Genomic DNA, 23,647 nt, shown 5'->3' with positions numbered 1-23,647 from the left:
GTAGCCTATACCTCTAAACATCTGAACGACCACGAAGCCAAGTGGTCAACCACGGAGAAAGAGGCATACGCAATAATCCACGCCATCGACGTGTTTAGGACGTACCTATACGGGCATAAGTTTACCGTATTTACAGATCATAGACCTTTAGAATAGCTAATGAGTATGAAAGAACCAGCAGGAAGATTAGCTCGATGGGCTCTTAAGATCCAAGAATTTGATATCATTATTGGGTACCGACCAGGAAAGTCACACCAAAATGCTGACACACTTAGTCGCACCCCAATAGTGCGCCTAGCGAATGTAGAAACAAGGTCAACAGGTACAAAAGAGAACCCAGAAGTAAACAACTAAACCAAGGAAACTAGAACAAAACAAGTAATTTTCGAAACGGAAAGTAATCAGTCCAAGGACACGGAAAAATGGATAGAACTCCAACACAAAGATGAGTATTGCCGAACAATATTAAAAGAAATGGCAAAGGCCAATCCAAGTAAGGACGTTAAAAATAAATTGAAAATAAACGAAAAAAGATTATTAGCAGATATCAGAGGAAGAATTGTAATGCCAGTAAGACTGGTGCCACAAATTTTAAAGAAAAATCACGATCACATATTGGCAGGACATTTAGGAGTTGGAAAAACGTTGGCTAGACTTCAAAGACAGTACACATGGCCATGCATGCGTACCGCCGTAAAAGAATACGTTAAAAGTTGTTTGATGTGTAATAAAAGAAAAGCGGTAGGTGGAAGTAAAGCACCATTGCACCCTTTGCCTTTAGTTGAAGGAGTATAGGAAAGGATCGCAATTGACATAGTGGGCCCAATTCAAGAAAGCGCTAAGGGATACAGATATATATTAGTTGTTTCAGATTATGCCAGTAGGTTTGTTTTTACACTTCCAATGAGAAATCAAACTGCCCAAACAATTGCGAAGGTTTTAGTTAATAAAATATTTACTAAATATGGATCTTCAGAAGTAGTTCTAACAGACCAAGGTACTAACTTTCTATCCAGTCTGATAAAAGAGGTGTGTAAACTATTCAAAGTAAAAAAAATAAGGATTACAGCCTATCATCCACAAACTGATCGTGTGGGGAGAAAGAACAACCAACAGTTCATACACTCAGAAGCTACTAAAAGGAAAAGGATACCGGGAAATTCCTCGAGAACCGGAGTCGGATAACTCCAGCCGCCTTTACGACACCAGTCGGCAGATCGAAATATCTTTTCATAATAAACCAGATAAGGACATCGTGCCAATAGGACATAAAGTGGTTGGAATCCCTCTAACGTACTTGACGTTTCCTGCAGAAACAACAAAAATTTTATATGAAATGTTCAAGAACACAATCGCAACATGCCTTAAAAATACCAACCTTGCCACACCAGTATGTGAAGACTTCAGAGAACTACACAAATCCAGACCACAACGTTCTCTTCTTCAAGAAGTTCACTTTCTTTTCGACACCCAAGTCGAAGACGAACAACTTGGGATTCGCCTCTACAGTATTTCATACGCCTGGGGAACTCTAAGATTGGCACATAGAAGACCAAAAATAATCAAGGAGGATGGAAAAATCGTACAAAAAAAATGCAACAATATACATTACTTACGAGTCTGGAAGCAGAAATCCTTTAACGTAATAATCAAATCCTAATAACGTACAGTCAACTTTCGAAGGACGACCCTCCCCCATCAGGATCGAAATTTGAGTACATTTTCGACCAAACAATACGCGTACAAAACACTCATATCTGCATCACGGAAACAACACACGACTACGTATTTGCTGCAGCCTGTTCAGAGGAATCAACGAGATGGATATTAGAAAAAGAGAACAGCTACCTAATTTCCCAAGAATCAGAAATGTGTCTTACCGTAGGGGTCGACGAAACCTTAAAATTGGAACAGTGTGCTTTGGAAGGAGATACCAGGAAAAACCAGCAGTGGTTTTTTCAAACAATAAATACCAACCCGGATGTTATAGAAAATTTTCCCGACGTAACATTGCAGGATATTCAAGAAGTCGAATTAGAACAACGAAAAGCAGTTACAACCACAATCAACTCACCCATATTTGGAGGTATGTTGAAAGCAAATAACGGCAGTGGAAATATCATCTGGGACATGATCGCCTGGGGGTTGTAGAAAAATAGGCAATATCCAAACGGAAAATGTGTCACATCATGGGTTTAACAAACAACTAACCATGGAAGATTGTGACACAGATTGGACAAAATGTCAAGATGAACTAAAAACATTAATCACAAGTAACGATCCCCTGGTGCAATCACAAATAGCCGTAGGAAACTGCAGTAAAGTAACTAACAAAGGCCAAGCTTTCGAGTATACGTCTGATTTCACCGTTAGACCGATCAAAACTAATGCTTGCCTCAAGGCAAACACAACGATGCTTATTCTAAAGGAATGCGACAACACCAGTTCAATTTGGGGCACTTTCGAACACACAGGACAGCTCATGGCAACAGACAGAACTGGCCTACATTCACCGGCGTCAGACAGAAAATGTCTCACACTAACAGTAGGACGTCTGAGTTTAGGACATTGCCACGGTTCAAGTGAAAAACAACATTTTAGCTTCGAATATCGAAACCCGTACCAAATACGGACGCTTTCAGCAGCAGCCATTATAGCGCTTCACACTCAACAATCATTGGACGGAACACAACTCCCACGTATACCACCTCTTCTCAAAAGAGAAAGTAAAGCAAACAACGAAAACTTAACCACGCCCACCACACAAAAACTATTTCATCTACTTCAAGCACCACAACGACAGCAAAACCGACCACAAAATTAAGCACAACAACAATTAAAACAACAATAGCCACAACGGCCATAAAAACGACCATTAAAAGCACACAACTAGGCCTACAACAACTACTAAGCCTACGACTACCACAACTAAGCCTACGACTACCACAACTAAGCCTACAACTACAAAAGCAAAGCCTACAACTACAACTACCGCACCTACAACTACAACTGCTACGCCTACAACTAACACAACAAAGCCTACGACTACAACTACTACGCCAACAACTACAACAAAAAAGTCTACAACTACAACAAATTAGCCTACAACTAAAACCACCCTGCCTACAACTACAACTACCACGCCTACAACTACAACTACTAAACCAACAACTACAACCACTAGGCCTACAACTGCAAGTACTGAACCTACATTACCCTCAACTAAAACTAAAACCACGTCCACTACACTATCATCAACGACAACTATGGCGACAACAACAGCAACTAAATTAATAAGCCATTCAACAATACCTCCCACAACAACTTAAAAAGTAGAAGATCCTCCAGTCACGAAAGAGCACACCATTAAGGAAGATGCAATAATGGAAATTATTGATGACAATGAACAAAGAGCTCAGCAAGAAATACCCGAGGCAGCATCTATAACACTAGAACAAGTACCGGAGGTACCAATAAAAGGTGAAACAGAAAGCGGTCTACCCCAAAATATAGAAGAATTCAGTGACAAAGTTAAATTCGAAATTTCAAAAATGCATGAGCAATATAAAATAAGTATAGAAACGGAACACGAAAACAAACTTGGAAAAGAAATTCGCGATGTATATTGTCAACTTTCAACGATAAAGAAAACTCAAGCCGTGATTCTAGCTCAAAGTAACGGAATTCTTGCTGCTTCAGCACTTGGATTACCTATCTGTACGAGACTGCAAGGCTTCGGACAAGCGATGACACTTCAACAATGTGAAACAAAACGGATTTTTATCTCCGCAAAAGAATCCAAATGTGGATTTCAACCATTCTTTACCTATGAAGATAAAAACTGCACAATTGGAGTAGATGAATGGTCCATACATCCATATTCCGATTGCTTTTGGAAAACTCATTTGGTAAATTTAAATGGATTCCATAACACCTGGGAACATAATTCAACAGACGGAGAATGGGTAAAACAAAAAGCAAACATTCACATGCCGAACTTGGACCTTATCACAGAGTTCGAAGAGTTACACTTGAATGACTTCGACTACAGTTTGAAGAGCCATCCAGCGCACGAAACAATGGAAATGGAGCAATTGAATATCCTAAACGATTTAGTAGGCCTAATGCAGGAATCAAATTCAAAATCATTTTCTGAAATAGTGATGTCAGAAAAAACAGGATAATCAGATAGGTACCATGTTTTCATGGTTCAAAACATTGAAAATTCTTAACGTATCTATTATCGGATTCATTATATTCATCGTATGCCTGCGCATATTCATCATTTGTGACCCTTTCACAAGAATCATGGAAAAAATTCGTCAAACTAGAAGATTAAGACAATAAGGAATCAATATAGAAAAAGCACACGAAATAACTTCAATGATCGCAAATTCAAACATTCAACCACCAGAAGAAATAATAGAACAACCATTCACTAGGATGACGGCTCCTACACCTCTTACCATGGAAAGACCCTCACAATAACGCCCAGCTCAACCAAGCGCACCGAAACATCGTAGCATTTACCCTATTAGGGAAGAAAACTGGGAATCCGATCAAGCTCGCAAATGCACAGGAAAACACACGACGTGCACTTACGTTGTGGGTTATGGAATGGTATGGGAAGACCTTTGCAGATGCTCAACGGAAGTTGAATCTAAAAACAACTAACCTTTAAAAAACAGCTAAACAAGTTTTTATTTTTTGGATGAAGGGGGAAACTAGTAAATGAATTAAAAATTCAAAATATGTCCCATTTAAAAAAAAAAAGAAAACTTCAAGTGAATTGTCTTCGCTATACCATTAGTGTTTAAACAGCCACCAAATAATCAAGTGTTAAGTAAAAATGGAAGTTTTTAACGTAGTGAAGAAAAACAACGAAGAAACCTTCGTGATGGAACAGAACAGTGAAGACGCAGTGCAACATAATAAAGCAAGTGATAGTGAAAGTCAACCAGACACGAACTACATAGTGATCGAAAGTGACATTGAAACAGAAGTGAAACACAATGAGATGGACTTTACGGGGATTATGGTTTTTATCCACCAACGTTCAAATTCCATCCCAATGCTACACAAAAAGCAACACTACCTAAATGTAGTAACTGTGCGATGAAAACGCACCCAACTTTATTGGCAGCGAGAGCAGATGCCATTCAAAAACGAACACAAGCCATCACACGATTACGTGATCAAGAAATTTTCTTAGAAATGATAGACGCTCCAAGGGAAGAAATAAGAAGATGTATCATCAAGAAATTGGGTTCCGCTGCATGGGATTACCACCCGAAGGCAGAATTTCTAAACCAAAAATTTAACAACAAAACACTACTCCATGCAAGCGTGAAAGCAGGAAAACTGGACATAACGGATTTACTGTTAGACTACGGAGCTGACCCAGACATAGAAGAGGATGGCCAGACCATTGCACATAGAGCGACAGCAGAAAATAACAAGCTCTTAATCAGGATATTACGATATCACAAATACAAGTTTTCATCGTATCGCCGTTTTCATCGTAAGGCGAAAATCCACATTAACATCAATTAAACGACTAGACCAGGAAACTATACGGCCCTACACCTAGCCACAATCTATAGGCAGGATCACATAGTAAATATTTTATTGGAACACGGAGCATATCCAAACATAACTGATGTCAATGGAAATACCCCGCGGGATTACGCGTTTGACGAACAAAGGAGAAACATATTCGAAGATTGGGACTATATAAGTTGCCGCAAGAGAAAAACTTCTGACAGCGAATAAAACTAAAATTAAAGAAGAAAAACTAAAGGAAAAGCAAGGAGAAAAACTAAGGAGGAAAAGCATACAAAAAAATGATTGAAATCTGCCGTAGTATTCCAGTAAAAAAGGAACGTAGACCATCTTTTATCAACTAACACTCTTATTAGCCTAAAGGCAACAATAACGGTAAAGGAAACATATCTTGTATTTTGTGTCTCCAACCATATACACATAGCCCAGCAAACAAGAAAAACTGTGAAGGAAAGAAAATAGGTTAAGCTGGTGACAGGTAAAACAAGTTTTTATTTAGCCATTGACACGCCACATGCCGAAAAGAAGTAAGGAGAAGAAGAAAATCAGATGACAAAGAGGAAAATTGGAAGACCAATTTCTTCTTGCCGAAGAGGGAAAGGAATGTAATAGACCGCAGCAACTCCTCCCAGCAACAGCAGCTGCACCCAGCAAGAAGGTCGTAACGAATGCAACCTTCCCTGAGGATAATAGTTTATGATAAAAGTAAAAGTTATTGTAAACCCCTGCCTTCTTAACCTTCAATCTTTTGGTATATAAGTGCATGGCTGTATCGTCTTAAGTAGAGTTAGTTTACTGGCAAATACACAGTCTAGAAACTATTACGGAGAAGAGGAGGGAAACTATTAATGAGACGGTTGGAGTGTAGGCCTACCACAGATTTAAGTTTTTTGTTTACAGTGTGCTGGATCTCTTAATTGATATCCGAGAAGATTCGTCAAATTTGAAATGGTCCGTTTCATTGATTTACGATTTTTCCTGCTGCCGGTGGCACCTTTAGTAATACTTGAGTCAACTATGTTGTATTTAGTAATTTTCGTGATTACGTTGTAGTATTTTTTCTGTCTTGTTTGGGATTTAAAGAGATGTTCTCTTGCCAGTTTTTGAGTTTTTTACCACTGCTGTGAATACACTAAACTGCTATCCTCATAGGTCTTGTATCTTTTGTTAGTCTTGATTTCGTTGGGCATTGTTGGTTCTCGCCCGAAAAATAGAAAGAAGGGTGTTTCTTGAGTTGAGGCTTGTTTCGCTGTGTTGTAGGTAAAAGTAACGAACGGAAGGTATTTGTCCTAGTTAGCAGGTTGGTCTGAGACATAATAAGCTAGAATGTCACAGATAGTTCGATTGAACCTCTCAACCAATCAATCGGTTTGTGAGTGATAGGCCGTAGTCCTTATTTGTTTGATTTTGAACAGTTTACACACCTTTTGTATCAGGCTGGATAGAAAGTTAGTACCTTGGTCTGTTAGAACTACTTCCGGAGATCAATATTTAGTAAATATCTTATAAACTAAATCCTTCGCAATTGTTTGGCCAGTTTGATTTCTCATTGGAACTGTAAAAACAAACCTACTGAAATAATCTGAAATAACTAATATATATCTGTATACCTTAGCGCTTTCTTGAACTTTGCCCACTATATCCATTGCAATCCTTTCCTATACTTCTTCAACTAAAGGCAAAGGGTACAATGGTGCTTTACTTCCACCTACCGCTTTTCTTTTATTACACATCAAATAACTTTTAAAGTTTTCTATTACGGCGGCACGAATGCATGACCATCTATACTGTCTTTGAAGTCTAGCTAACGTTTTTCCTACTCCTAAATGTCCTGCCAATATATGATCGTAATTTGCCTTTAAAATTTGTGGCACCAGTATCACTGGCGTTACAGTTCGTCCTCTGACATCTGCAATAATAATCCTTTTTCGTTTATTATAAATTTATTTTTAACGTCCTTACTTGGATTGGCCTTTGCCATTTCTTGTAATGTTGCTCGGCAATACTCGTCTTTTTATTGGGGTTCGATCCATTTCTCCGTGTCCTTGGACTTATTACTTTCACTTTTGAAAATTACTTGTTCCTTGGATTCTACATTTTCGTTTTTTACTTCTGATTTCTCTTTTCTACCTGTTTACCTTGTTTCTATTTTTGCTAACGGCACTATTGGTGTGCAACTAAGAGTGTCAGCATTTTGGTGTGACTTTCCTTGCCGGTACCCAATAATGATATCAAATTCTTGCATCTTAAGAGCCCATCGAGCTAATCTTCCTGCTGGTTCTGTCTTACTCATTAGCCATTCTAAAGGTCTATGATCTGTAAATATGGTAAACTTACGCCCATATAGGTACGTCCTAAAGTCGTCGATGGCGTGGATAATTGCGTATGCCTCTTTCTCTGTGGTTGACCATTTGGCCTCGCGGTCGTTCTGATATTGATAGGTACAGGCAATGATGACTTCTACGCCGTCTGATTCGCAGAGGTCTAAATCCGCTAAATACGTTTATTGGGGTGGAGGTTGTATTGAAGCCAAGACTGCTCCTATTCCATATCCTGAAGCATCCGTGTAGCTCATAAATTTTCGGGAAACATCCGGATAACCTAGGATAGGTCTAGTGATGAGACAGTTCTTAATACATTCAAAGACGTCCCGTTGTTCTTTGCCCGATTTCCATTCCGCTGACTTTTTAGTGAGCGCAGTTAGTGGGTGGACTTTATCAGAAAAAGCCCGAATTAATTTTCTGTAGTAGCTAGCTAGACTTAAAAATGAGCTCAATTCTTTTACGTTTTAGGGAGCGGGGTATTTAATAATCGCGTCTAACTTCTTTGTACTTGGTGTTATTCCTTTCCAGGATAGTATGTATCCTAAATAACCTAATTCTTCTTTTAAAAATTCGGACTTCTTCCTTTTCATCTTTAAACCCGCTTGTTTAAGAAGTCTAAAAAGTGCTTCTAAGTGTGTCACATGATCAGTTATTGAATTACTGAACACTATGATGTCATCTAGGTAACCCAATGCGAATTTGTATAATACCTTTTTCAAGATGTTATTCATTGCTCTTTGAAAAGTGTTGGGAGCATTTGTTAAACAAACGGCATCCGATTGAATTCGTATTGGCCAAATTCACAAATGAGAGCTATTTTGTGTTTGTCACTTTTTTATTCGATTTCTATCTGCCAGTAGCCGCTTAGTAAGTCCAGTCCTTTGAAAAATAAACAGATCCGAACAACGCGTCGATTGTGTAATCTATCCTAGGTAGAGGGTACTTATTTTTAACAGTAATTTTGTTCAAAGCTCTGTAATCGATGCACACTCACATCTCTCCATCTTTTGAGGTACCATTAATATAGCTGCAGCAAAAAGACTGTGACTTTCTCTTATTATTTTGTTACTTAGCATTACCTCTATCTTAGTCTTAACAACAAGTTTAAGGGATTCGGGTGTTCTTCGTAGTCTTTGATTAATGGGAGTGTTATGGCCTAGGTTGATGTGATGATTCACTTGTGTTGCTAGACCTAAGTCGGATTCTTGGTCTACAAAAAGACCTTCGTGTTTCTTTAGTACAATTTCAATTTTAGATCATATGTCGTCTGATACATTGAGTGCTTGTTCTACTTTTTCAGCAATCTTAGCTATCTGCTTAGTTTTGTTATTATAGTCTAATTGAGTGTAGGATTCTAGGTTACGATAATCTTGTTGTGTAAGATCTTCGTATTCTCTATCAATTGGGATTACAATTGGAAGGCATGTTTGTTTCGAGATAAACATGGCCACCAGCCGCAATTTCTCTCTTAAAATAGTAAGTTGCGTTCGTAAAACAGTAGGGGGTATGCGTCAGTCCCTTGCTCTATAATATGATTATCGTTAATAACAACTGAAAATTCAAATTTCCCTATCGATTTAAGTTCTGGGGTCGTATTCCGAACGGCGACTTGAACTTAAGGAAAACTTGACTTGAAACAATCTAAGTGTAGTCCGAGTTAAGTCAAGTTTTGAGCTAAAGTTAGAAACTTTCAATCTCGAGTCAAGGTGTTATTCCGAACACAAAATATGAAGTTTTTCCCAGGACTTAACTTAGATTTTTTACTTAGCTTTAAAATGCAACTTGACTTGAAATTGGTAACTCAGCCAATGGCAGAGGACGTTGCTCAAAATTCTTCTCGTGGTTGCAGACGAATTTTAAGTGTCTAAGTCATAGCAAAAAGAAGTTGGAAAGGGAATTCCCCTTCCCCAAAGGGAATTCCCCTTTCATCCAGCGGAAGTAAATTCCGCTGTGCTTTTGTCTTTCGTCGTGGTAAAATATCGGCAATAAGTGCTGAAAAATATAAATTTTTTAAAAGGGGAATTAATTCTGCATTAATTTTTGTGTGATAAAACCTGTGATGAATTCTATAGAAGGTCGATCGAACCTAAAAGTCGCCATTATTTTGTCAGCAGAAAAATAACTTAGAATATCTTTCCTTTTACGATAAAATGGAATAAGACGACGCTTTTTGGCTCGGCGATTTTCGGCTCGCAATTCATTATCACTCCCCGTAGATGAATCGTCAAAATTATCAGTTAAATTACCCATATCCTCCAAGAATTCATCAATGACGTCATAACAATAATCGGCCATTGTGTAAACAAACGCAACGCCACTGCCTATTCTCACCGCTACTTATAGAACTAAAGCCCGTAAGTCAGTTTCAAGGCACTTGAGATTCGAGAGACTTAACTTAGTTTTAATGCTCGACTTTTGAGTTTTCAAGTCCGAGTTTCTTACTTGAATTGAAATTTTTGAGTTCGGAATTCAACTTCGGTTAAAGTCTGAAAGTTTTTTCAAGTTAAGTAGGAAAAACGCCTAAGTCAAGTCCAAGTCAAGTCTAAGTCGACGTTCGGAATACGACCCCTGGGGTGGAATTCTATCTGTGGCTTAAAGTAGAAGTATGTACTTTAAGTGCAAAGTTTTGTACTTATTTCTGTACTTTACTTAAATATTGAATTCTAAGTCCTACTCAAAAGTTTTCAAGGAGACAAAGGACTCTTAAGTTTAAGCAAAAGTAGTCAATTTTTTAAGCCAACTATTTCTTGGCTTAAACGCAATAAAGTACACTTAAAAACTAAACCCGATTAATGTTCTCCATATTAAGGTGGCGCTATTTAACATACGTTATTGTTGATTGACAGTTTCAATTAAAATGAATGACGATAGAGGTTTCAACGAAGAGCTAGAGTTCTTTTAAACGACTTAGACGAAATGAACTACGAATTGACAAGTAGTGATGACGAAGAAGCTCGGCGTGAAAGGCGCATTGAAGTACGCAGAAGAATGGTTCCTTTCTATTCTAGACGAACCGATATGTACGACGAGTTTTTTAATGACGATCAATTATACAAAACCTTTCGTTTTGATAGAGCTTCACTCCAATTTATTGAAGGTATACAAATTGGACCACACTAATGTTAATGAGCGTACAAAATATTTCTAATTAATACAGGATTGATAAATGATAAACTCGAACGAAAATTAAATGGTCGAAAGTTTCTTACACCGATGCAGCAAATTCTTGCTGCACTAAATTTTTATGCCACTGGAACTTTTCAAAAGAGGTTGGACATGTTCTTAGAATGAGTCAATCATCGGTGTGTCGCAGCGTACATGACGTTTCAAGTGCATTATGCTCTATAGCACGAGAATGGATTTCTTTCCCAGAAAATTTAAATATGGTACATATGAAATAATTATATGGTTTCTCATTCTAATCTCATTGACATTAATTTATAGGTATGTCTTGAGTTCTCAGAATTTGCTGGTTTTCGTGGTATAATTGGTGCAATTGATGGATGTCATATAAAAATAGCAAGGCCATGGGTTGACGAGAAAATCTATGTTAACCGTAAAAATTTTCATTCTATCAACGTACAGGTTAGTCCAACGCTTTTCAAAAATATGATTCGGAAACCACGTAACATTTCAAATGATTATTTAGGCTATTTGTGATGCCAATGGTAGGGCGTTAAGCGTCTATGCAAAGAAACCCGGAAGCACTAATGATGCAGCAATGTTTGTTGAAAGTATAATTGGTCAACGGTTAGCAAGAGGAGATTTTTCTCCTTTTCATTTAATCGGGGACAGTGGCTATGCATATACACCTTATTTACTTACGCCATATGCAGTGCCGAGCAATGAACCAGAACGAAGATTTAACGTTGCTCACAAAAAGTCTAGGTGCGTAATCGAACGGTTTTTTGGTATGGTAAAGCGTAGGTTTCCGGCTCTTTTCTTTGGAATACGCATGCAACCCGGTCGTGCTTGTCGCGTGATAATGGCATGCTTCATCCTTCACAATATAGATCTATCACGAAGACAACCAGATTTCGACGACGATATAGCAGTTAATCATTTTGAGGAACAAGATTATGACAATCAACCCGATAGACAAGAAAATTTGGCTCAAGCAGCTCTACGTCTACGAAGACAAGGTTTCGAAAAGCGAAATCGAATGACATTGAATGATTTCACTCGTTAAATAAGTTGCTTTCAAGTTTGTATTGCACATATTGATTAAACAGAATCAAACGAAACTTGTAACATAGCTCTTTCAAATTAATTGAGACGGGTTGTTCATCATTTCTAAAAGGTCTACCGGAATGTCTTTTTCGGCATCAATTGGTTTTCCTATAAGCTGTCTTACTGCAATGACAGAGTGCAGCAAATCAAAGCGATCGCGCATCAACCTCTTAGAAACAGAAACGTTTGATTTTTCAGCATGTGCTCTTTTGGCGCGATTGACAATATCACGAAGAGCTAAAGGATTTTTATTTAAAGATTCTCCATTCGTCGTAGAAAATGAAGTTACTGCAACTAGTGGAGCATCTTTTTCAACCGGTGCCAAAGTTGCTTGAGAGCGTTTCGCAAACACGATATTTGCAGAACTATGATCTGTTGTTTTAGTGGACAATACCGGAGTTGATGTGCGTTTGGGGAGCAAAGCTACAACTCGGGATGTGGATGGTACACCGTCAGCAAAGTCAGCGTTACTAAATGTTTGACATAAAGATGATTGGTTTGATTGGCTATCATCAAACTCAAATGTAGATAAGTCGTCTTCCTCGTTTTCAAGAAAAGACGATTGAACCGTTTTAGCCCTGTGAATAAAAATGGGATTAGTGTATGGCTAAGAAGAAAGAAATATTATGGCTTACAAGACTGCACAACTAGAGGCATTCATTGTATGGAGAGAAGCACTAGAGGCACTATTATTAATACGTAGAGTATCATTAGCGTTTTCCATCACGTCTGTCTCTACTCCGCCCTAATTGATAAATTTCATTGAAATAATGTTATTTGTGGAATGTAGTTTAATATAATATACGGATATGCTGTTTCCCGGCAAAGCTGCGCTACTTTCTCCCCAAATCATGTTGACAATCTTCTCGTTTAAAGGTTTCATTGGGAAAGCTTTTCCTTTTCCTATTAATCACAGTATTTTCTTTTATTAGAAAAATGTTTTCAAATGGCACATAAATGAAATAGTACAATACCGGTTTGCTCTACAGAGTTCTTGTGTTCTTTTAGATTTTTTCTTGCATCTGACGACAAATTATTCCATTTTTTCTTAGTCTCTTCCCTATCACGGGGATGCTGGCTTGGAAATTGCTGATTAATTGTAGCCACAATCTCATCCCAATGCTGTTGTTTGCTTTTGTTCGTAACAGTACTTGATTGTGCACCAAATATTATATCCTTATGGAAAAAACAAATGTCATTGAGTCAAAAATATTTTCAATAGAATCATTGTAAAACACACTGAAACGAGATGTAAGTCTCGTTCGGACTATGGGACTAAACAACTATAAGAAACGGTAAAATATAAACACAACAATACCTTTCGTGCGATGAGCTCGTCAACTAAAATTTCTGTTTCACTACTACTCCATGTAGCCGATGCGTTACGTACCATTATTATCAATTAATCCGTTCAATGAAGAAAAATCGAATGGAAAACTAGAAGAAATTTCGTAATCAAAAATCACTTGTTAATTTAGTCTGCTATTTGGAACTTCTTGTGTGCTTGTAACGACGTTTTCCATTGGCTTATACAAATTTAAATAAGCTCCTCCCGACTGAAGTCTAAGTCGACTTTTGCTACCTAGTACTTAACTAAGTAAAGGCAAAAACTGTACTTAAGCACGTGTTGGAATTCGAGTTTGTCTTAAAAAAAAGTAATACTTAGTTAAGTATAAAATTTTCTTACTTTAACTTAAAACTTATACTTGACTTTAAGCCACAGATAGAATTCCACCCCTGGTCCGGACACCGTTCTAAAAATAGGTGGATTCGTATTTTTTACTTGCCTTAAGTTTTCATTACACTCTAGAGTATCCAATATTTTTTACTTTGATCGCGGAGAGTCTGAGACGTCTTATAGTCGTCCGCGATTCTTGGTGTTTCCGTCGTCGGTCCCACGCAGCACACTGATGTCTTTTAAAGGATATTTATTCATCCCAAAAGCACTACTAGGATTTATTTATTCGGTCCTGAAATCCTACAATGACGACTTGAAGATGATTTCAGCAGGTGTTGATGACCAGCAAAAACTGCTCTAATACACGGATTTTTATGGTCACCAAAACTCACATTTTTTCGTTCACTGGGACGACTTTTTGTCTAACAAAAAAAAACACTAAAAACATTATCTGTCATCGGATTCGAACACGGGTTTCCCTTTTGACAGTGGAGTAGTCTACCATATACGGAAAATTTAATATTGTTACAAGTATTTGGAGACTGAGAAATTATACAGTGAAATTATTTTTGCTTCCATCATTCAAAAATGAATTTTTTAATAAAATTTAGCATTTAGTAAATCGACACTTGGCGCTCTTTGACCAAAATACCAGAAGAGAATCACAATTGTTATAAGCTTCGATTATTGGACTCCCGCATCATAGACAGAGCTTTTTCTTCTTAACCAATCTGTTGCGGCGAGAAAAGCGCGTCTTAAATCCTTACCATTTGGCAACACTTAACTGAACGTCAACCGCGATTTCCACTCCCTTCCCTCCCGAAGCAATTGTGTAAATTCGTCTGCTATCTTTCTTACGACTATAAGGCCACGCTTGTTTCACTCTCGAAGCAGATAATTACGTCGTTCTGTAACGATTATATTCCTTATTTTGTGTTTCGTATAGTCATCTCTTCAGTTTGTGAGTATATTAATTTGTGGTTACCAATTGCCTGACCTGTCTAATCTGTGAATGTGCTTGATATTTCCAGTTTTCGTTTCTTTCCGTTCTGAGCTGTCAGTCTGAACCTAATTCTGAGTGTTTTACTTGCCTGGCTTTTGGTAACTATTCTAAAATGCTTGTTATTCTATTCTGTAATCACTGCTGTTTGTTTAAGGCTTTGTATCTGTATTCCCTGTCTGTGGTTCTATTGGTCTGGTTGGCCACTCATACTTTCTCGTGCCATCCCAGGTATGATTTCTCATTATTCTTTTCCGTTCCCTTATTCATTCTTTCTCTTTTAGTTTATAGATACCACACATACTGTCACTCAGTTGAACTTAACGAATAAATTCAAGGGCTGCTTACAACAGTCCCTTTTGAAGGAAATCTCTGAAGGCTCCCAACTTATAGCGTCGAAACATTGGTCCTTCGAACCGGAGCCTTCCACAGAGATTCCCCTTGGCCTATTCGTTTTCTGAAGTTGATCCTACGTCTACGCTCGTTGACCAGAGCTTGCGAACGTTCCTGCAGGTCGAATTCTGTAAACCATTAGTTAATTCTCTGTCAATCACCTAGGGTTGACTCCTATCTCTTCATTAACGTCCTGAGGATCTTCTGCTCACTGTCTCGTCCTGCTTCCAGCATTAGCTACCTGCTCTTGCCTTTTTCATCAGTATGGCCGGTGTAGGTGGAGACAACGAGGTTCCTCAAGGAGAGACGATCACACCTCCAACCCAAAGGGACCTTCAAGATGCTGCTACGTGGAAGAAGCAACGTAGTGCCTTGCGTTAGCAGATCACCAAGACAATGCGGCATCTAGGCAAACTCGTTACTGACGGAGGTTCCAGAGGATCCATTTCCAGTTTGATGAAACACCTCGAGACTCTATTGGCCACAGCAGCTCAATTCCATACCAATCTGTCGATGGTCGAAGATCAGGAAGAAAACGACCGTCAAGACGAGGTTCATCTAAAGTACATTGAGCTAGCTGGAGACGCGCTGGAGAGAGGTCAACAATATTTGAATTCAAGATTAGGCGAACCTCCTTCTGAGACTGCAGGTAATCTGGCACCATCTATCCCGGGTAGGAAACAATACTGACCATTCTTAATCCGATGTTGATTTTAGGTCGGTTCACGTCGTAAATGCGTTATAAGTTACATGAGATTGGTCCATGGTTGGAAAAATATTGGAATGTGGTTTTTCAAAAACCAACTCAATTCCATCCTGGGCCATTCTTAGAAAGTTGAGTTTTAACGATGCATGTATCCCGCTACTAAACCAATGTCGATACAATTTCGAACCTTTGCTGTTTTTCGATATCGACTAGCCAATAATAATTCAATGTCCGAAACCCAAATTTCAACGATGTATATATCCCAATATTTATCCAATGTCAATACAATTTCGAATTTTTGATGCTGTTCGATATCGAAATGCCAATGGTGCCCCAAAGTCAGAAATTCAAGTTTAAACGATATATATATCCATATACTAATCCAATGTTGGTATAATTTCAATTTTTTGCTCTTGATCGATATCGATTAGCCAATTATAAGCCAATATTGGACAAACAAGATTAAACGATCTTTATACCACGATACCAACCAAATGTCGATGCGATACGAATTTTTGTTGTTGTTTAATGATAATATTATTGGTATGTATGTATATATGTATAGTTTTGGGGTAGAAGTCGGGGAACGGTAAACACCCTGTGTTTAGAACTGGTTTTTGGAACCGGGTTTAATTTTAGCGAGGAATTTTTAACATAGGTCCTACGATGTTACCTAGTCTCGTCATTCGATAACTGATATAAGTGCAGAATTTCATCATTGGCCGAGCATTGGCTTGCCAATAGAAAGCTTGTATTTTTGTGCATCAGTCCAAGCCTATACGAACATCGGATTAGTTTTGGCGAATGTTGTTTCCTACCCGGGTATATATCGAACAATAACATAAATTCGAAATTGTATCGACATTGGATTAGTATCGGAATATATAGATCATTTAATCTTTTTTTCCTAATTTTGGTTTAGTAATGTCAAATTGATATCGATCAACAGCAAAAATTCGAAATTGTTTCAACATTAGATTAGTATTGGGAGATAAACATCGATTTCTCACATTGGTTTACTGTTGGCTAATCAATATCGAACAAGAGCACAAATTTGAAATTGTACCAAAATTGGATTAGTATATGGATATATAAATATCGTTTAAACTTGGGTTTCTGACTTTGGGGTACTATTGGCATTTCGATATCGAACAAGAGCAAAAATTTGAAATTGTACCAACATTGGATTTGTACATGGATATATATATCGTTTAAACTTGGGTTTCTGACTTTGGGGTACTATTGGCATTTCAATATCGAACAAGAGCAAAATTTTGAAATTGTACCAACATTGGATTAGTAGATAGATATATACATCGTTTGAACTTGGGTTTTTGACTTTGGGGTACTATTGGCATTTCGATATCGAACAGCAGCTAAAATTTGGAATGGTACCAACATTGGATTAGTATATGGATATATATATCGTTTAAACTTGGGTTTCTGACTTTGGGGTACTATTGGCATTTCGATATCGAACAAAAACAAAATTTTTAAATTGTACCAACATTGGATTAGTATATGGATATATATATCGTTTAAACTTGGGTTTCTGACTTTGGGGTACTATTGGCATTTCGATATCGAACAAAAACAAAATTTTTAAATTGTACCAATATTGGATTAGTATATGGATATATATATCGTTTAAACTTGAATTTCTGACTTTGGGGCACCATTGGCATTTCGATATCGAACAGCATCAAAAATTCGAAATTGTATTGACATTGGATAAATATTGTGATATATACATCGTTGAAATTTGGGTTTCGGACATTGAATTATTATTGGCTAGTCGATATCGAACAACAGCAAAGGTTCGAAATTGTATCGACATTGGTTTAGTAGCGGGATACATGCATCGTTAAAACTCAACTTTCTAAGAATGGCCCAGGATGGAATTGATTTGGTTTTTGGAAAACCACATTCCAATATTTTTCCAACCATGGACCAATCTCATATAACTGATAACGCATTTACGATGTGAACCGACCTAAAATCAACATCGGATGAAGAAAACAGAATGGTCAGTATTGTTTCCTACCCGGGTGTGCTTTTTAAATTTGTTATTTTTAATTACATTTTTTGTTGTACTTTTGAAATGTTTGGTCTAAATTAACGATTAAACATGAAAATCAAATGATTGTTGTGTAAATTAGTATCTATAATCAGTAAAAATAATAAAACTGTAACCACGTACTAAATTTAAACTAACTTTGGTTTTTCACTGGGAAATTTTTTCTAAGTTTTTAACCAAATTCCGGAATTACTCCGGAAAACATATTACTAGATATGTATAGAAATAGCTAAGTGGATAAAGCGTCTGAAAGATGAAGTTGTTGTACAGTGGTCTAGGGTTCAAATCTGGCATATCCGCCTAGGTTTGTCTTTACTTTATATTACGATGAATAAAGTAATTGTTTTGTTTTAGGCTACTATTTAATTTTTGATGTTGGAATGTTGAATGTTGGTCCAATGTTGTTTTGCGCCATTATTGGCTGCATATCGAAATCGCACATCGGCCCGGGTCATTTCCAACTTGAGTCGCCAAACCTTGTCCATTTCTGTTTTGCCACTACTGATAAAATTATCCCGGATAAACACTGCTCGCCAATGTTCTACCAAAATACATTTATAACATTGGTTAGGTGTTCAATTTTTAACATTGATACAATGTTGTTTTGCGCCATTATTGGCTGCAAATCGAAATCGCACATCGGCCCGGGTAATTTCCAACTTGAGTCGCCAAGCCTTGTCCATTTCTGTTATGCCAATATTGATAAATTAATCCCGGATCAACACTGCTTGCCGGTGTTCTACCAAAATTCATGTGTAATATTGGCATAGCAGAAATGGACAAGGTTTGGCGACTCAAAGGGCCGATGTGCGATTCTGATCCTGAACCAATGGCCGATTCTGTATCGGCAACAACATTGGACCTACATAAAATTCCTACCCGGGTATTTCAGTATCCGAGCAAAACCGTCAAGAGGAGGAAAGCAATTTAGCCCAACAAAGAGCAGATGCAACCACTCTACAAGCAGACGAAGCCCGTCGTCAAGCCAACGAGGCGTCCAATCGAGCAGAGGAGGCCCGACGATAAGCTGCAGCAGCACAGCAAGCCTTGCAAGAACTAAATGTCGATGACGACCGTGCTAGTGCAGTCACCCACGTTTCTCAGCGCCTTTCTCAGCTTGGACAAGATTGGAGACAGAACCAACGCCGGCTTAATTCTTCGACAGCACAAGCAGCTCCTGACGAGTAAATCGACCGTTATGCCGCCGGCCAGCTGAAGCCAAATGTCACCGCGAGTTCATGTTCTTCAGTCAAGACAGATTAAGAGATTTATTCCGGGAAGTCCCTCGACTGGTTTGAGTGGATAGATATGTTTAGAGCTCTTGTCCACGATACCGGAAAATCCGCTGGAGAGAAGTTGGCCATTCTTAAACGACATCTGAAAGGGGATTGCCTCAACCTGGTCCAGGGTCTCGGAGGAGGCGAGCCAGCCTACATTGCAGCCTTAGTCCGTCTCAAACAGAGCTGTGGGAGACGGGATTTTATGCGAACTGCTACTCTACAGGTGGTCGAGAAGGTGGAACTGAAGAATGATCTAGCCAGTTTCAAACGTTTCGCCGAGCGGATTAGGACTCACCTATTTGATCTCAGCCGTATTGGAAAATACAACGCCCCAGACCTGATCGAAAAGATTTCCATGAGACCCCAGCCACCGGATCGTCTTGAGTGGAACAACGGACGACGAGGAGGATTGGAAACCAGAAGTTTCAACGCCTTTGGCTCTTGGCTTAGAGGAGAGAGCGGCGGAGTATCAAAATGCATACAGAATGGCGTCCGAGCAGATTTCATCCTCCGCACTCAAGCCACATCATCGGCAACATTCTCGCATACAACCTGCTTCACCCGCAAAGGCAACTGACAACTACTCAGCACCCAAGGTCACCTTCCGGCCGTTCTGTTTCAAATGCGAAGGCGACCACAAATTGGAAAATTGTAGTCGGTTCAAGGCTTTAGTCGTTGCAGACCGAGTTTCTTTCTGCGCCAAGCACAGGTAAAGTTTCGGGTGCCTTGGGTCCAAGCATTCCGTCCGGTATTGCGCTACGAAGAAATCGTGCAAGATCGCTGGTTGCAGCCTTCACCATCACGAATTGGTTCACGATCCCGATAGACTAGTCACTGTATTTACGCTGGATGCAACGAGGACCGGAGCAACAAGAACAGCGACGGCTTACCTCAAGAAGCATAATCCGCAACAATTCGCCATGGGAATGATGCGGCCGAAGGTTTGTGGTGCCGACAAAGGAACCGTATGGGCGAACGTCTTCATCGACGAAGGGAGAGATTCAACACTCATGCGGCAAGGATTCGCCAGTGCAAACAGAATTACTGGTGTTCATCAGATCCTGGCCGTGAAAGGCGGAGAAAATATGGAAAACGGAAAACTTGAGAAAAAAGTCGGGGTGGGGGAAAGGTAACAATTCAGAGGTTAGCCTTTCCCCGACTTTTTTCTCGAATTTTCCGTTTTCCAAATTTTGCTCGTAGCAAAATAAACTGAAATCATGGCAACCATCTCGTTTTTGCAGTAAAAAAAACAAAAAAAAAGTTGCATGCTTTTTTTGTTTGTATTTTGCAATTAAAAAATATGCCATCTACCGCTCATAAGTAATTTTTATTTTTGGGGCTACCGGGGGGGGGGGTGCCTCTTTTTTGTGGAGGATACTTTATGTGGACGACTTTCTGGGGTCCGCAAGAAGCGTCGACGAAGGCGTCACGGAAGCATCTGCCGTAAGAAAAGCTCTGGCTGGGGCCGACATTCACTTTCAAGATTGGATCTTCAATTCAGCCGAATTTGTGGCAGCCATGCAGGAAGGAAAGAAGCCACTTCCGGAAATCTCCAGTCTTTCCGCGGACAGTGAAAGCACGAAAGTGCTCGGTGCAGTTTGGAGTACCACCCGCGACGCTCTAGGATTCCGGATAAATAGCCCGACGGATGGAGAATACACCCGCCTCAGTTTGACCAGCAAGGTCGCCGGAATCTTTGACCCTCTTGGGTTAGCAGATCCTATCATCATAAAGGCAAAGGTCCACCTTTGCAAATTGGTCGTCAAGGGGCTTAAGTGGTCCGACCCAGTGGAAGTAGCCGATCGAGCGTGGTGGGAGTCGTGGTTCCAGATCGTGCAAAAATTTGCCCACGTATCCATTGAACGCTGTTTATTTCCGGAAGAAGATGATATCGTCAAGTCTCAGCTTCACACGTTTGGAAATGCTTCGGAGGAGGCCTACGCCACGGTGGTGTACGTCCGTAACCAGTACCGCTGCCGTTAAATCATTGTCAGAATTGTGGAGGCAAGCAGTGTGTTGGCCCAAAGAAGAGTCTGTCGATGCCAAAATTGGAGCTGAATGCCGCTTTATTGTCTTTCCGTGTCGCCGCCGCCATCCAGAACTGTCTCATTCATCCCATCAGCCGCACATATTTCTGGACGGACTCCAGCACTGTCCGTAATTGGATAAGAGCCACCGCCTCCTTTAACCAAATCTTCGTCGCCAACCGAGTAGGGGAGATACAGACGTTAACGGAGAGCGACGAATGGCATTTTATCCCCGGCAAACTAAACCCCGCTGACGCTGCTACCCGTTCCGCCATCGGAGAAGATGTCTGGCCATGGATCTGGCAAGACGGCCCGGAATTTCTACTACAACTGGAATCCGCCTGGCCCACGGATCTTCCTTGGATGGCCGCGACGGTAGAACTGAAAGCCACCAAATCGTATCACGTCCAGATCACCCCAGATCCGTTTGATTGGTCAGCAGTTAGTTTGGACCATTCTTACCTTTCATCTTTCTTGAAATTAGAAGGAGAAACGAAGAACCTCCTCAAACGATGTCAATCAGAAGCCTTTCCGGAAGACCTCACCCGACTTAAGCGAGGAAAGCTCCTTCGTTCCTCTTCCTATCTGTTGGCCTTAAGTCCGAAGCTCGGCGAGGCTGAAATCTTACGTCTAGGCGGCCGGATTGATAGAGCAAAGCTGCCATACGATGCCCGTCATCCTCCGTTACTTCCCAGCAAGCACCCGCTCACGGAGAAAATAGTCGAAGTTGTGCACGGTCAGATGCACCACGCCGGAACTGATTATTTATTCGCAAAATTGTGTCGACATTTCTGGGTCATTCGCGGGCGAGAGCTGGTAAAGAAAAAGCGTCGAATGTGCGCAACGTGAATCAAGGAGAGAGCGGTCCCAGCTGCTCAACTGATAGTCGATCTACCAGCCGTGGAACTGGATTCTTATTCCCCGCCTTTCTTCCACACCGCAGTTGACAATTTCGGCCCTAAAGAGACGAGTCCTGGCCGGAACAGAGTGACAAAGCGGTAAGTGCACTCTTCACTTGTCTGGCGACAAGAGCTGTACATATAGAATTAGCCGAGTCCCTATCATCTGAGGATTTTCTGCTGGTCTTTCGTCGATTCATCGGTCTTTTCGGTAAACCTGCCACTGTCCAATCCGACAATGGGACGAACTTCGTCGGAGCGGAGCGTGAGTTGAACGATCTTGTTAATCAACTCGGAAAGGACCCGAAGCTGTCGCAGTTCCGAAAAGAAAAGATGATTGATTATACCAATCAATCATTCCAGCCTCCACGAGCACTGCACTTCGGCGGAGCTCACGAGAGCTTCGTCCGTTCTACAAAACGTGCCTGTACCAAGCCTTAGATCTTGAGAAGAAAGCTTTACGCTACCCAACGGACGAGATGCTGTGGACTCTATTTGCAGAAGTAGCCGTATTTCTCAATTCTCTTCCTTTGACCTACGCTAGATCGGATCGGGAAGACTTTCGGCTCTGAACGCCAAACGACTTCTTGAATCGCCCGCCTACTTCCGACTTACTGTCCGGTGAATTCAGCGACGCTCTGCCCAGAGAGCGATTCGGCTACGTCCAGAAGACGGCCAAGTAATTCTGGGATTTATGGACTAAACTGTATCATCCGACGTTAGTTCCGCGGAAGAAGTGGAAATCAGCTCAAGAGAACCTTTCCGTCGGTGACATCGTCCTTCTACTGGATCCTAACCAACCGTGCGGTCTCTGGAAAATCGGCCACGTTAATCAAGTTTATCCGGGAAACGAAGGACTAGTACGCGTCGTCAAAGTGAGAACAAAAGACGGGGAGTACACCCGAGCGATTCATCGCCTAAGTATTCTCAAGAAAGCTGCCGTCGCCGATGTTCATCCGAAAGAATCTCTTCCGCCTTCATCAAAATAGTCTCATCATTTCATGATTCGGGGGGAGAATGTTGCGGCGAGAAAAGCACGTCTTAAATCCTTACCATTTGGCAACACATAACTTAACGTCAACCGCGATTTCCACTCCCTTCCCTCCTAAAGCAATTGTGTAAATTCGTCTGCTATCTTTCTTACGACTTTAAGACCACGCTTGTTTCAATCTCGAAGCAGATAATTATTTCATTCTCTCACGATTATATTCTTTATTTTGTGTTTCGTGTAGTCATCTCTTCAGTTTGTGAGTATATTAATTTGTAGTTACCATTTGCCTGACCTATCTAATCTGTGAATGTGCTTGATATTTCCAGTTTTGGTTCATTTCCGTTCTGAACTGTCAGTCTGAACCTAATTCTGAGTGTTTTAGGGGAGACCGGGGCTATATGGGACAAAAAAATAAAAACTAACTTTAAGAATTTTTACTGGTTAAAAAAATAAATTATCATTAAACTTGTTGTATTCATG

General features: G+C 39.9%; 3 protein-coding genes and 1 pseudogene across 3 annotated transcripts; 3 read left to right on the top strand and 1 right to left on the bottom strand.

Annotated features, from left to right (window-relative positions):
- Positions 1-11,158: 11,158 nt before the first annotated feature.
- Positions 11,159-12,119, top strand: LOC123477402 (putative nuclease HARBI1). Its single transcript, XM_045180738.1, has 3 exons — positions 11,159-11,272; positions 11,331-11,471; positions 11,536-12,119. Exons 1-3 carry the CDS (start codon positions 11,174-11,176, stop codon positions 12,073-12,075), a joined length of 780 nt encoding a protein of 259 aa, XP_045036673.1. The 5' UTR covers positions 11,159-11,173; the 3' UTR covers positions 12,076-12,119.
- Positions 12,077-13,616, bottom strand: LOC123477401 (annotated as a pseudogene).
- Positions 13,617-20,550: 6,934 nt separating this feature from the next.
- LOC123477440 lies at positions 20,551-21,247 on the top strand. The gene is made up of 2 exons (XM_045180776.1): positions 20,551-20,570; positions 20,624-21,247. Exons 1-2 carry the CDS (start codon positions 20,551-20,553, stop codon positions 21,231-21,233), a joined length of 630 nt encoding a protein of 209 aa, XP_045036711.1. The 3' UTR covers positions 21,234-21,247.
- Positions 21,248-21,289: 42 nt separating this feature from the next.
- LOC123477439 lies at positions 21,290-23,165 on the top strand. The gene is made up of 3 exons (XM_045180775.1): positions 21,290-22,093; positions 22,264-22,603; positions 22,900-23,165. The coding sequence occupies exons 1-3, from the start codon at positions 21,290-21,292 to the stop codon at positions 23,163-23,165; spliced, it is 1,410 nt and encodes a 469-aa protein (XP_045036710.1).
- The last annotated feature ends 482 nt before the right edge of the window (positions 23,166-23,647 follow it).

Source organism: Daphnia magna, unplaced genomic scaffold, assembly GCF_020631705.1.
Source record: "Daphnia magna isolate NIES unplaced genomic scaffold, ASM2063170v1.1 Dm_contigs021, whole genome shotgun sequence".
Taxonomy (NCBI): Eukaryota; Metazoa; Arthropoda; class Branchiopoda; order Diplostraca; family Daphniidae; genus Daphnia; species Daphnia magna.
The sequence above is the reverse complement of the archived record's forward strand: the minus strand, read 5'-3'. Positions and strand labels throughout refer to the sequence as shown.